We start from the raw sequence: 15078 nt of genomic DNA on the forward strand, positions 1-15078 counted from the left end.
CTGAAAATGAACGCGAATCCATCAATGTTATTTTATATACTTCAACGGTAAAGAATAAAGGTTTAGTTGGTAAAATACCTGGATGTGAGGTATTGTTTTGTGGAGCATGGCATATGTTCAAAAACATGTTCCCTTAACTTTTTGAACTGTAAATGTTAATAAAAATTCTTTTTAGTTTCTTAAGGAAACATGGACTTATCATTTATCGTCTATAACTTAATTATACCTAATAGTAAGTATTCGGCCAGTTCAATCAATCAATCAATCAATCAATCAATCAATCAATCAATCAATCACTCACTACTGATCTGCATTTAGGAGAGTTGCACAGGTGGCAGATTCTGTCATTGTTTTCCTTGCCTTTTCTTAAATGATTGCAAAGAAATTTATTGAACATCCCCCTTGGTAAGTTATTCCAATCCCTAACTCCCCTTCCTATAAACTAATATTTTCCCCAAGTATAGTTCAACACACATTGTATATAACATGATCACTCTACTGATGGTCACAACGTTGTGGATGCTTTGACATGGAATGACTCCAAAGTGCATCCTCGCAATATCCAAATTTTTTATTAAGGTCAATCAATAACCCAACTTAAAAAAATACATTAATACATACCCAGTTCTCACTAGGATGATTCACTGAGATAATGGCATGCTTCCTACTAATGGATTGATCATCAGCAAGAACAACATCACCATCTTTTCGACCAATAATATGTTCTTTTCCAGGAACTAAGTAATGTGTTTCACCTGAAAAAACAATAACAATCAACCACCGCACCATCACAACAGCTTGCACCTTCAATCACATCACGTATTGACACTACACAGCTAGTCATACAAAGAAAATTATTTTTAAAATTCAAAATTTCTTGTAACAAAGTCTTATGAAAATATTCCCTTTGAACCACTTCGAAGTCCAGAGCACCAATCAAAAATTCCAACAATGAACTGACAACCACAAGCTTTACACATCTCAATCTTTTGGCTGTACTATAGTACACTCAAGACCATCTTTAAAATAACTTTTCTGTCTCTCTTATCATATAGAGCCTGGAATTCTACGAGTGCAACTATTATTCGTCACCATTTCTCCAACCTGAAAGGATCGTCCATAGTAGTATTTTTTTTACAACCGGCTTTACGCCGCACCAACATAGGTCTTACGGCGACGAAGGGATATGAAAGGGCTAGGAATCGGAAGGAAGCGGCCGTGGCCGTAATTAAGGTACAGCCCCAGCATTTGCCTGGTGTGAAAATAGGAAACCACGGAAAACACTCTTCAGGGCTGCCGACAGTGGGGTTCGAACCCACTATCTCCTGAATGCAAGCTCACAGGTGCGCGCCCCTAACCGCACAGCCAACTCGCTCGGTGATCCGTAGTAGTAGTAGCTGGATATTTGCTTGTAACATTCCCCAGAGTGAAGCAAGTTATGTTTCATCACCAGGACCCAGATTTTGATACTGCATAATTTTTTAAATGGTGCACTGTTATATTGCTAACTTAATCCTATTCATGGTTCCCAGTTTACAGCAATGAATATTTATTAAGTAATTGTTGCTGTGTTTGTATTATATTTTAGGTCTTTTTTTTTTTTTGTTGCCATTTTTAATCAGATATTTGTTTTTTCTTATTGGTGATTTTTAAATATGCATCCATCTTTTATGTCATCATCCAACCAGTTTCTCTACCTATGAATTCGAAATGAATGCAATTTTTTCACTTACTTAAGCTGTGTACATAACTCTGTACATGCCTTACTTCTGTTTGTTAACAGGTTAGGCTGTTCTTGGATGACCTTCAGAGGATGACTAAGAACTAAGCGTTTATCATTTCAACACTGGGAGGCATTCACAGTGCGACATCATCAGTCAGGTATTTCTGCCAGTGTGCGTTCATTTCATTGTTGCTTCACATCAGTTTGGTTGTACAGCATGGGTGTCCATTGCATGTAACCATTTCGAGTGTGTTAAAATGCCACAGGTAAACCATTCTAGGCAGGTCACCTGAGACAAATTTTCTCTGAATTTGAAGATTTTTTTTACAGATGGTGAAATACTGTTTTGTAAAGTATGTGCTGAATTTCAGTGAAAGTGGTAGCAGAAAAAAGATTCACTGTTCAATAAATCTGTCACGACAAACATGTACACAGTATTCAGAATGTCAACAGGAGGGAAAGTACTCATGGTCACAGTAATCTACTGCAATGCAAGCTGAGGTAAATATTACAGGAAAGTTCTTTCATTCTCAGATCATTTCTTTTTTTCAGGACTACATGTCAAATGAATTACGACCTACAGATCTTTGCACACTTCGTTTCTAAGTAAAACAAAGACTGTAATGCAAGAATTACAAAAAGTATAAGCCATGAATATTGTGCATTCAAGCCTTTACTGGTGAGACCTACTGTTCACTGTGCACTGTGTCTTCTAGCTAGAACAAATTTGTTACTTTCAATGACCTGTCTAAGTCTGGACCCTTGGCTTTGACAATATGAAAGTGAGTGACTGAGGTATGTTTGTTTTTTTTTTTGCTAGGGGCTTTACGTCGCACCGACACAGATAGGTCTTATGGCGACGATGGGATAGGAAAGGCCTAGGAGTTGGAAGGAAGCGGCCGTGGCCTTAATTAAGGTACAGCCCCAGCATTTGCCTGGTGTGAAACTGGAAAACCACGGAAAACCATCTTCAGGGCTGCCGATAGTGGGATTCGAACCTACTATCTCCCGGATGCAAGCTCATAGCCGCGCGCCTCTACGCGCACGGCCAACTCGCCCGGTGACCGAGGTATGTGCAATGCTAGTAATGCCATTTCTTATGCAGCCAGTCCCTGTTATGCACAGTGCAAAAATGTTGCTCATAGGGTTGTTTGGTGCATACATTTCAGGGGGCCATCTATGACATCTATAGATGGAGCTGTTGAGGATCCGACTGGCCTTTGGGCTGACTACTCAACAAACATACATTGTGCATACCTAGAAATGTATGCATAGTAAAACGTGCTCAAAGCGAAACTTGAATGAAGCGGAAACTTGTCCACTACGGAATATTTTCTTGGTCCCAGCAAAGCTTACGGCATTATAATGTTCTTACTTTTGTACAATGCGGAATCTCAACGCTGAAACAGAAACGAAAAATGAAAGTAGTCTTTAAAATCTACTTGTACAATACAAAAAATAGTAGGAACTGATGTAGTCCTACATACAATATTTGTGCATTTCTGGTGCTGCTATGATCAATGTCATTGTTTGGACAAACTGATGCACATGTTTGGAGAGAGTGATGGTACGGATTGCGGGGATGAATGAAGTGCCTGAAAACGCATCGGCAATGTCCAACTTGTATCAAGCAAGAAACGTTCCCTGAGGTAGAGAACATTTGAAGTGATGAATAACTTGCAACACATCACATTTTCAAATCAGCTACAGTCTTTCTAGCAGTGAGAAAGGCCAAGCCAAGCAAGAGGAGGAGATGGAAGGAGACGAGCAAGAATATGAAGATCAAAACAAGATCCGAACTCACGAACAGGCCAACAGAGCTTTTGTGACGTAACACAATTTGCCATTACTAACTCTTGCACTCTTCTTGAACGAATGTATTCAGCTCAGGACTGCATTCAGAAAGACATGATTAGGAAGAAGAGGAAACGAGTTTCTTTGTTTGATGATGATGATGACGGTGATGATGTTTTTTTGTTTAAATAGGTCATCGGCCCCTAATGGTATGAGGCGTAACGAAATGCAAATTGAAACTTCAAACTGACTAGAATCTAAAACGAATGGTGACAAGAAAATGATCATGAAACAAAAACAATCAGTGGATCCAATTCACAATATCTTATTTACTGGAATGATGTTTGTTATTCAAAGGGGTCCAAAATCCAGGTCACTGGCCCTTCACAAGTGTACTATTCACTAGTAAAGCAGAACCACGGTGTACTAACCACAGGTAATGTAGACCCATGGTATGTCACACACAATGGCACCACTCGCAGGTAAAACAAACCCATGGTGTTTTGCACATAAGGACACCGCTCACAAGAAATGCAGACCCATGGTACTCTTCACACAGTGGGACTAATCACGGGTGCCGGTATTCCCATGGTGTTCCTTACTTGGTGGAACTAATCACAGACCACATATACTCCTGGCGTCACTCACATAGTGGTACTAATCATAGGCAATGCAGACCCACGGTGTATCACACATTACAGAAATACCCACAGGCAATACAAACCCATGGTGTTCCTCACATAATAATACAATTCTCAGGCAATGCAGACAAATGATTTTCCTCACATGGTGGGACAAATCATGGGCAACAGCCAAACCCGCAGTGTTTCTCACATAGTAATACTGACCACAGGCAACGTAGACCTATGTATTTCTCATAAAGTGGCACTACTCATAGATAATGCCGACCCATTCTGCACAGAGTGGAACCGAACAGTGGAACACACACGATGACCTCTATCACAGACCCATAGTGTTCCTCACATAATGGTACTGCTCCTATATAATATAGACCCATGGTTTTCCTTGCAAGATGGTGCTAGTCACAAGTAAAGTTGACCCATGGTATTCCGCACATAATCACAAGTAATCTCGTAGTTCTAATGTCATCACCCCTTTTAGTCACCTCTTACAACAGGCAGCGGATACAGTGGGTGTATTCTTCGTCTGCGTCCCCCACCCACAGGGGGTTCTTTGTTTGATCTGTGGAAGAAAGCTTAGTGTTGTGAAGTACTGTACAGAGTTTTATGATGGAAATAAGTTTAAGCAGCGTACATCCAGTGTTCCGAAATAGTATAATACAGTGTTGTCATAGTGCCAAAATGATATACTGTGCATCACGCTGTATGTAATAATAAAGTGCAGTAATGGAAGGATATGGAAGAATGAAAGCATACCTGAAGATTGGCAACAAGGAAGCATTGTACCACTGTTCAAAAAAGGAAATAGGAAGAAACGTGAAAATTATAGAGGTATAGAGGGGTAAAAATAATGGAGAAAGTCACAGACAAAAAAGACTGAGGGATATAATAGAAACACAGTCAGAGGAAGAACAATATGGCTTTAGATCAAATAGATCAACGATAGACTTTATATTTACAGTGCAAACGATAATGGAAAAACATCTGGAAAGGAACACGGAATTCATCTTCATTTTTTTGGATTTGGAAAAAGCTCAGAGTACAGTTAAGAGAAAACCTATATGGGAATGCCTACTGAAAAAGAATGTACCAAAATCATAAATTAACAAGATAAAAATGTTGTATCATGAGAGTAAAAGCAGTGTACAAGTGGGGAGTGGTGACTCTGTAACATTTTATACAAAAAAGCTCTCAAGCAAGGAAGTGCACTCTCGCCATTATTAATTATTATATTGATGGATGAAATCATAAAACGTGTCAAACAGAGTATCAGTAGTGATGAAGTGAATGCTTTGGTATTTGCAGATGACGTGGTGATTTGGGGAAAGGGAATTAAGGAAGTACAAAGGAGACTGGACATTTGGAATGAAAATCTGAAGGAGTTTGGAATGGTAATTAGTAAAAAGAAAACTGTAGTCATGCACTGTGGAAAAGATTAAAATAGAAGCCAAGTGAACATAAATGGAGAACGGTTAGAGAATGTAGAACAGTTTACATATCTGGGTAGCATTATTAATGGAAGTAATGAAATCAATCCTGAAATTAATAACAGAATAAGTAAAGGTACTACATTTTATCATCAAGTCAGAGAGCTTTTATGGGATGACAAAGAACCCAAGAGAACAAAATTAACATTACATAAACAGTATTTCAAACCAGTTGTAACACACGGACTAGAAACGCTGGTAACTAATAAAAGACAAGATAGTAAGACCCAAGCAGTAGAAATGAAAATTTTAAGCACATCAGTAAAAAAGACAAGAAGAGATAGAATTCAAAATATTAAAATCAGAGAAGAGCTAAATATAGAACCATTAGTACAGAACATACAGAAAGCAAGACTGAGATGGTTTGGACATGTAAAAATAATGGGAAAGGAACGCGTAGCAAGATAGGAATTGGAAAGAGAAGTTAAGGGAAAGAGACAAGTTGGAAGACCACGAAGAAGGTGAATGAATCAGATTTGGAAGGACATTAGAGAAACTGGATTGGATGTGGTGGAAGTAATGGAGCAGGAAAAGTGGAAGGTCAGAAAAGAGTGGTGGAGGCTTGTTAACTACACCCGAGCGACTGGAGTGGGACAATGATGATGATGAATATTAATAATTAACAAATCGGTGTACTACGTACATCAATCTGGATAGCCGGGCATCATGTGTAGGCAAATAAAGATAAGCTCTAAGTAATATTTAAATTTCCTGTTTACTATTTTGAGGCAAAAATCCTGATGTTTTGTGTAATGCGGAATCTTGTCTAATTCAGAAAAATAAAATTGGTCTCTTGCGGTTCCATTTTGAGCATGTTTTACTGTTGTTTAGTTTTTAACAACAAACAGTTGGTGTTTTAGGTCATTTTTGTTAGTTTTTAGGACATCTGAGAATTCCTTTATCCTTTTTAGGGCAACAAAATCCTGGCCCTGCTCATCCAACTTAATATAGAGTCTAAAGGCATTGGATCCAATGGCACCTTTATCCAGCAATTCAGTTCCTTTTTACTAGTTTTAACTGTGCTTTTATACCAGGGGCAGCCTCATGGTGGTAGAGGTAATGTCTCTGTATCTCACTTGGAGGCCCCAGGTTCTATTCCCAGCTCATCTACAAGTTCCAATCTCGGTCTGAGGGCAGGAATGGGGTTCAATCAGCCTTGTGAGATAAACCATGGATTCTTTTTCACATGGGACATTGGACCCAGTCTATGAAAGACAAGCAATACAGCTGAAGAGTCACCACACTGACCATATGCCACTCGTACATCTACAGCTTGGCAGAAGTTGCCTTGGCAGACAAGGTTTTCATGAGCCACACGTGCCCTGGAAACGAAAAGACAGCTTTCCCATCCGAAATGTATTTTGTCTTTGTAATGGCTAAAAACCAGGTCAGTGTGTGGGTGAAAGGCTTCTTTACTGTAAGCCATAGAATTTTGCTCACAACGAAGTTGACTCTTTCCTCTTTTGTGAATACAATTTCCTTCCGTGCACCATTAGATTTTCTCAGTTTCAGCTTGGATGGAAGTTGTTATGACACATTGAAGATATTTTGCCAGTGTCAACACTGGTCCCTGAGTGCATGATATTCAAAAAGTCAGCTCACTGTGTCCGTTCCGAGGAGTGTATGGAACGCAGAGGTGAAAGAAGGTGTGGACATGAATGAGTGGATATAAAACAGTCAGAAGATTAATTTAAAACTTTAAAATTATAGCTATACTTCTTTCTCTTTTTTTTTTTTCTTTTCTTTTAAAAAGTTAGACTTTACAAATTCAGGTACCAAAATTTAGCTCACAAGCTAGGTAACAACTTTTAGAAAATCAGAACAATCAACTAATAAGAAATTATCATGCTTAAGCTTGCAGATCCCTAATTACCAATTTTACATGAGCATAACTGCTCCCATTAACAAACAGTCAAGGAGACGGGTCTCCCAATTTCTTTTACATCAACTGGAAGAGTGTTATTGCTCTATCAATTTACACTTAGGACTCTATCATCAAAAATGTCCAGGCCTATCAAAGGTACAACCTACATTTTACAAAATCAAACAGTATTCACCGTCTTAAATGCTCAACTGTCTCATATCTTTACCCTGAAAAGAATGAAATAGAGTTTAACAGGGTTAGCAAGTACCCATTCTTCAAGGCCTTTGGTAAAAACAAAAGGTTAAAGTTACTGGCCCAAAAGTTAAAATGATGAGGAGGCAGACACTTGCACTCCTTAAAATTTACATTAGATTCATAAAACCCTATTTGGTCTTGTAGTCTGACCTTACAGAGGTTAAGCCTGTACTACGGAGGTGACTAGATGGAGAAAAATATTTAAGTTGCAGAAATTACAAGAAAGAAAATATTACAAAGTCATAGTCACCTCAAAATCAAGTTGAAAATGAATACGAGAGGGTACATCACTCTCTATTCCCTGATTTCAGATAAGTTCTTTCGACTAGTTTGAAATTACATTTAGAGTTTGAAATTTACATTTTAGAAAATAAAGTTACAATACTAAATATATGAAACCTTCCCTTCGAGCTAGCTTTGAAAGACTATCATATTTTTATCAGGATCTGCCATTACCTTGAGCTGGTGGACCTCTCAAAGATGGACGAGGCGCGATCACTAAGACAACCTAGTCCAAAAATGTGCCAGCTTTTATAGGGGAAAGTTCCAGAAAACTCCGGGCTAAGGCCCTGACACACCCCCAATTCTCACTGGATAATCAAATACCAAAATTTTCTCATTGGTGAATAAATAAATGTACAAAATTTTTGATACGTCAACGCCTCGAATTGGCGGGAAGAGATAGAAGTGTTGAAAACTTTTGAAAATCAAAAAAACAAAAACAAATGCTAAACATTCCAGTTTAGGAAACCTTTAGGCTACATACAAACTTACTCTAGAATTTTAATAGCTCATCTTCACCCCATCTTCACTCGTAAACATGAGTTTATAGTAGCGACATCTGTTGAGAAATGTTCAAACTTCTTGCACTAGTTGTTGCATGTTTTATATTTTAGATGGCACTCTCCAAGGCGCTTAATTTAAATGTGCGGGGTGGGTGTACCTCCGGTACAGTGTCCTTTATTTTTATTTTACAAATTGAGGGGTATAGATGCAAAACTCACATTCTCCACTTTTCCAAACTTTTGGAAAAAGGTAAAAAACTGTTTATTGTTGAAGGCCATGGTATCATACTTTTTTCTTTTTTAACAAGTTTGTTTCAATATGAACTGTTTGCCCACACTGCAAAGCTTTGTTTAAAGAGGGCTCTTTTGTAATTTTAAAGTAAAATTCAGACAATGTGAGTTATGAACAAAACTGTGGTCCTGTGAGTTTTGCAACAAACTCATGGATAATGTAAGTTATGAAGCAAAACGTTTTAACTTTGAAAATGGACCAAAGAAAATATCGTCGGTTGGTATGCTGTTATAGGTTGGGTTAGCAAAAAAGAAACAAAAAGCATTAAGAAAAGAACAAATTTTAATATCTAAAATGTTAGAAACTTTATAGTAGACTACAGGTTTTACATATTAATGACAATGACTTCTTCAATCGACTCACAAACTGGTTCCTCTTCTTCAGTGTCATCAGCCCCATCAATAATGTTTTTGTAAAATAGCAACTCCTCGTTATCTCTCCAGTGGTCCTCATAATGTTTCGTCAACAAGTTGTTGACATCAACCTTCTTGGTTTCCTTTGTTGTGTTTGACGCAGGAATAACATTAGGACTCATGTTAAAAAGCAGTTTCCCTGGCTTGGTTAGAGATTTGGAAGCTGCAAGGTCTAACTTGTATGTGTTCTCTCCCCTAACAAGTACGTCCTTTGCTTTAGTTTTTGTCAGAACAATCCTCCTGCAGGCCCCCAGCCATAATAATAAAAGATTAATTAATTAAAAACCTGCTGCGTAAACTGAGAGGTTAATGCTAGGAGTGAGGTGAACAAAACATCAACAGAGTGAAGACAATCCCATGATGCCCTGGGCGCACCACACGCTCTCAGACTGGTTGGAATGGAGAAAGAGTGAATTTTGCTGCAAAACATCTGTTTGATAATGTGACTTGTTTCAAAACTCCATTCAGTATTTTTTTAAGTCTTATAATGTGCATTTTGGTTTTAACTACCATCACAGTTCGATGCGCCTTTAGAGGACGAACATGGTTATATGCATAACTCAATACCTCAAAGCATTCGAGAATGTGAATTTTGCATCTACACCCCTCAATTGTGCCGGAAGTGACTGAAGTGTAAGGTGGAGGCGATTGAGGCTTACAGCGTAACAAAGTTCCTCCATTTGAAGGGTAATGATGCGTGGCAAATTCATGATGAGATGCATCCAAATGATCATGAATGACACTGGTCTCAGTTATGGTAGTGTGTTGAAAATTATTCATAACAAACTGCATATCTGTGTCAGGTTTTCTAACCCCTTTCCAGAAATACAGCATGACCTTTCAAGACAAATGATGACACTGTTGGAACAGGATGAAGAGGATTTTTTGGTCGTCTGGTAACCAGACTGAATCTATCAGTATGATCCAGAGACCAAAACCATGAACATGCATTGGAAGCATATCAATTCCCCTCCCACCAAAAAGACAAAGATGCAAAAGTCAGCTGGGAAGGTCATGCTGTCAGTTTTCTGGGGCAATCAAGGAGTCATTCTCACAGATTACCCTGCAAAGGGACAAATCATCACTGGTGCATGCTACAGCAATTTTCTGGACAAGCAAAATATAAAATTTTAAAAAGACATAGTATGCTCTCCAGAGGCATTCGTCTTCTAGCTGGCAATGTACCAGTTCACTCATCTCAAGTTACAATTGACAAAGCAAGGGCATGTGGTTTGAGATTTTGCAGCATCCACTTTATTTTCCCAATTTTGCACCACGTGACTTTTTCTTATTCCCAGAAATGAAAAATCCATAGTGGGGTGGATGATTTGACAACATAAATGATGTCATTCTTGAAGTGGAAGAGTGGTTTTAAGCACAATCTGCAAACTTCCACAATAACTGTATTCAGAGGTTCAAGAAACACTGGAAAAATGTGTAAATCTGGATGGTGACTATGCAGAGAAGAGTTAAGAACTACAAATCAAAGCAAATTTCTATCTTTCTTTTTCTTAAAGGTGATCGTTAAAACTTTATGATACTTCTTTGTAAAGTGCTGTGCTGCTTCAACTTAACTTACAATGCTTAAGGTAAGTTTTGAAGTTTCAAGAATTCCCAGCAGATGGAAGTGTTCTATTTTGCAAATATTGTATCACGAAGGGGACCACAACTAGAAGACATCAAGTTCAAAAAACATTTTCAAATGATGAAACACAATGAACTGAAAGAGATCAATCTGACAAAAAAGCATCAACTTCTTGTATCTATATCTGGTCCAGTGCAAAGAAAATTCATTGAAGATCTGTAAAAAGTATTTGTCTCAGTAAACATACAGTGGCTAAGTTAAAGAATTATAACTTAGGAGTATATGAAAAAATCAATCCCAGAAAAATCAACAATTAGGAAAAATAATATTCCTGAGTTGTAAAAGTGACATTAGGGAAAAAGTTAAATTGGTTGGTGGAAAATACATTTGGGTTTCGCTTGATGAAACGACAGATGAAGAACAAAGATTTGTAATTAACTTTGTGTTTGGAATATTAGGAGAGCAAGAACAGAGGCACAAATCATCTTTACCAACCACTGATAAGCATTTGTTGCATTTTTCAATATTGCAGTCAAACTCTTGAGGCTATCTGTCACCGCACAAAATCATGTCTTGCACAGATGTTGCACCCTGGGATATTATATCCTAAAATGATGCAAGTCACGTGTGTAGTACACAGATGTTGAGTCACCAAAACAGGACGATTTTTTTCTCATAAAGTGAAAGTCAATGACTTCTACAGTCACGAGAGTATATCCAGTTACACAAGGAAAAACATTTTGCACGAGAGCGCAACTCCCACCTTCGCTAATCATAAATTGAGCAACATGGCTCAAAGCTGCAGATGACTATGCTGACAATTTTGAGTTAATACAACCAATAGTTGAAGATCTTCAACCTAAAGAAGGTATTCTATTAGGAAATTAAAAGAAGTGTTCAGCAAAGATGGCCTCTGACTCAAATTCGTTGCAATTTCATGTGCACATTAATCAGCCATTAAGGTATTAGAAGAATATAACTGTCCCTTCACATTAGTAATGAAACTGTTGAAGAAGTCAACTAATCTTTGATGAACTTAGGAAACAGCATTTTTCAAAAGAAATACAGTGTGGGTAATTGGTGTAGCAACGAACATGACGTCACTCACTGCCCCGCTCATCCATCCAGGCATCCTATGACACTGAGCGCTATTGAGGGTGCCAACACACAATGATTCTCCCAGCATGATCCATAGGAAGTTCCAGTAATATATAACAACTCAAACACACATAAATAATCATCATTTAACACCATCCTGTCCCCCTCTTTATGTTGGTTTTCAAAGAGTTCCACAATTACTCAATATCCCCACTGAAACTGATAGCTTCCATCCTTGTTCTTTTTAAAATTGTAAATATAATTTAGTGAACTTGATGGACAGGTTCCAAAGGAAGTACTACACAAGAAACTTTTGAAATAAGACTAAAAAAGTGGCAGAAATCACACTCAAAATTCCACCTTTCCTTCACAGGCCCATAAAGTAACAAATGACCACGCAACATAATTATAAGAGTTAACAATCAAAATCCAGCCATTCACGTGACAGAAAGGAAAATAACCAATTAGGAAACTTGCCCAAGCATCTCAGCAATACCCAACCACCTCCTCCAAAGACCTTACAAGGGACAAATCTCATAGTGTCAAAGATAATGAGAAATGCAGAGATAATACGTATTATAAATACTGTGACCATGAGTCACAAATGCTAACCTAATCATTACTGCCAGTAATGCTGACAATGACAGAATTAACCAATCTCTAACCTCAGATACTACTGACTTTATAACCAACTATCCAATGTTAGTAAGGGTAGCTGCAGATTTCCACTCTTTGTAATAACGAGAATAGTATTTTTACTTTTCATCTTTGCTAGTTGTTTTATGTTCCACCGAGTCTGCCAGATCTTATGAAAACAGGTTTGAAAATGGGAAACCCAGGGAAACCATTTTCAGGACTGCCAACACTGGGATTCATGATGATGATGATGATGCTTGTCGTTTAAAGGGGCCTAACATCTAGGTCATCGTCTCATAATGCTACAAAATGATGATGATGATGCTTGGTGTTTAAAGGGGCCTGACATCTAGGTCATCAGCCCCTAATGGTATGATATGAGACGAACTGTAATGAAAAATTAAAAGTCCAAAATCCTCCACTGACCAGAACTCAAAACGTGAGAACGAAGAATGAATGGATGGAAATGAATTTAAAACAATCAGTGGATCCAATTCGCAATGCCTCACATTCACAGAAACTGACGTAAAACAAGAGTATTACTGACCAAGGGACTGCTTCTAAAGCATACTACTGAATGATGATGCTTGCAGTCTAAAGGGGTCCAAAATCCAACTCATCGGCCCCTCATAATGGTACTTATCGCTAGGAAATTAGAACCATGGTATTTGTTATGTTGCGGTACTAATCAAAAGAAGCGTAGACTTGCGGTATTCCATACATTATGGTACTACTCACAGGTAATGAAATTTGCACATGTAATACAGACCTATGGTGTTTCACACATTGCGGCACCATTTACAGGCAACGCAAACCTATGGTGTTCATCACAGAAGTGTACTAACCACAGGGACTCGTACTATCTCGTGGTGTTCCTCATAGAGTGGTGACTAATCATAGGCAAGCCAGAACCATGGTGTTGTTCACCCATGGTGTTGCTCATATAGTGGTACTAATCACAGGTACTGTAAGTACTAATCACAGGTACTGTAAAAGCCGGCAACGCACTCTGTGGCTACTAATCACAAACCTATTTTGTACCTAACATAGTGGTACTACGCACAAGTAAAAGCGACCCATGGTGTTCCCCGTGTGGTGGTACTAATTACAAGTAGTCTCATGGTTCTAATTCGATCATCCCTTGGTCGCCCCTTTTGGTCGCATCTTACAACAGGCAGGGGATACCGTGGGTGTATTCTTTGTCTGCGTCCCCCACCCACAGGGGATAGACAGAGAAAAAAAGAAAAAAAGAAGGGAGCTGTTGCTTCAAAAAATGAAGTAACGGACAAAGAAAGGCAAGGGCCACAAAGAGCGTAAAAATTAACAACTCCCTAGCCCTCGGAAACCTAATAGCGTAGGGGTCAGAAGAGAACAAGAGTTGACCAAAGGAGGTCGAACAGGATAGATAAAAGTGAGAAGCCTGACACAAGTACATGGAAGCAATGCCAGGACTCAGCTAAGGGCCCCGTTTTCGCCAAACCACGCTACCAAATTGAGAGCCCCTGGGGCCCCTTTTAGTCACCTCTTACGACAGACAGGGGATACCGTGGGTGTATTCTTCATCTGCATCCCCCACCCACAGGGGGGTGACTGGGGTTCAAACTCACCATCTTCTGAATGAAAGTTCACAGCCATGAGACTTGAACCACAGAGCAAACTGCTCAGTGAGAATAGTATGTTTACCCTAATCAGGTGGCATCTCCCAGTGATGGGATCAACTGAACTGCAATGGACCTAATTGTTCCAGTAATTAATCAATGTTGGCAGATTGCTAATATTCAATCTTGGGGCACTATAACATACTTTGGGAACCAGACAGGTTGAAGTGTTCTGTTGGTAAGACTGATGTTTTATTTTTCATCTACCACAAGGTTATTTAGATGAAAGCACAACATGAGTCAGGTCAGGTATCCATCTCTTGAAATAGGCCTTCAGCAAGAACAAACCTGTTACCTACATAAAATTCAGAAAACTCAATCATCAAAAATTACCTCTGTTTTTCCCCAGTATGACATGGGCTCATCAGTTGCATACCGCAGCTTTCCAAGAATTTTAATCAACTATCTCAATCGGAAGCAGTATTTTTGGTCAAACCTGTTACCTACTATTCTTCACTTTTTCCAATTTCTTCATCTATGTGATTAGTACCATGCCTTCAATATAACTAACTCCTCCTTTCTAACCAACTAATTTCCAGTCGTTGAATTTCTAATTGTTCTTCAGCTTCTCTAAACTTAAGCTAAGACCAGGCTTTAGATGACACAGTAGTTTTCAGTAACATGAAATACTATGTATGGATATAGTACAGTATTTCTTTACACTCTATGTATGTATATAGTACAGTATTTCTTTACACTCTTGTGTGTTTATGGCTTAAAATTCACTCAAAGTTCTCACTGCCTGTTGTAACAGTTGATTACTGAAAATGTACAAGGTTTATTAAAATTTTAAAAAACTGTTCTTCAGTTGTGGTTCATGGTGTTGGTTACTGTAGTCATGTCCCAA

The 15078-nt window shown here is 38.5% G+C and overlaps 1 protein-coding gene and 1 long non-coding RNA gene across 5 annotated transcripts in view; one reads left to right on the forward strand and one right to left on the reverse strand.

Annotated features, from left to right (window-relative positions):
- The window catches only part of nbs (nibrin), a 294050-nt gene that overhangs the window by 226216 nt on the left and 52756 nt on the right, over positions 1-15078 (reverse strand). For 2 of the 4 annotated variants that reach the window (XM_067159644.2, XM_068231053.1), the window contains exon 2: positions 622-755. The exons of the other annotated variants lie outside the window; for them this stretch is intronic. In XM_067159644.2, the coding sequence (XP_067015745.2) occupies positions 622-755 (134 nt within the window). The remainder of the gene's footprint in view (positions 1-621; positions 756-15078) is intronic. 4 annotated transcript variants of the gene reach the window in all.
- LOC136886829 (uncharacterized) overlaps positions 1-15078 on the forward strand; it is a 116103-nt gene that overhangs the window by 54164 nt on the left and 46861 nt on the right. Inside the window, exon 2 of the long non-coding RNA XR_010861827.2 lies at positions 1784-1881. This is a non-coding gene — a long non-coding RNA (uncharacterized lncRNA). The remainder of the gene's footprint in view (positions 1-1783; positions 1882-15078) is intronic.

The sequence above is a fragment of the Anabrus simplex genome, chromosome 1 (assembly GCF_040414725.1).
Source record: "Anabrus simplex isolate iqAnaSimp1 chromosome 1, ASM4041472v1, whole genome shotgun sequence".
Taxonomy (NCBI): Eukaryota; Metazoa; Arthropoda; class Insecta; order Orthoptera; family Tettigoniidae; genus Anabrus; species Anabrus simplex.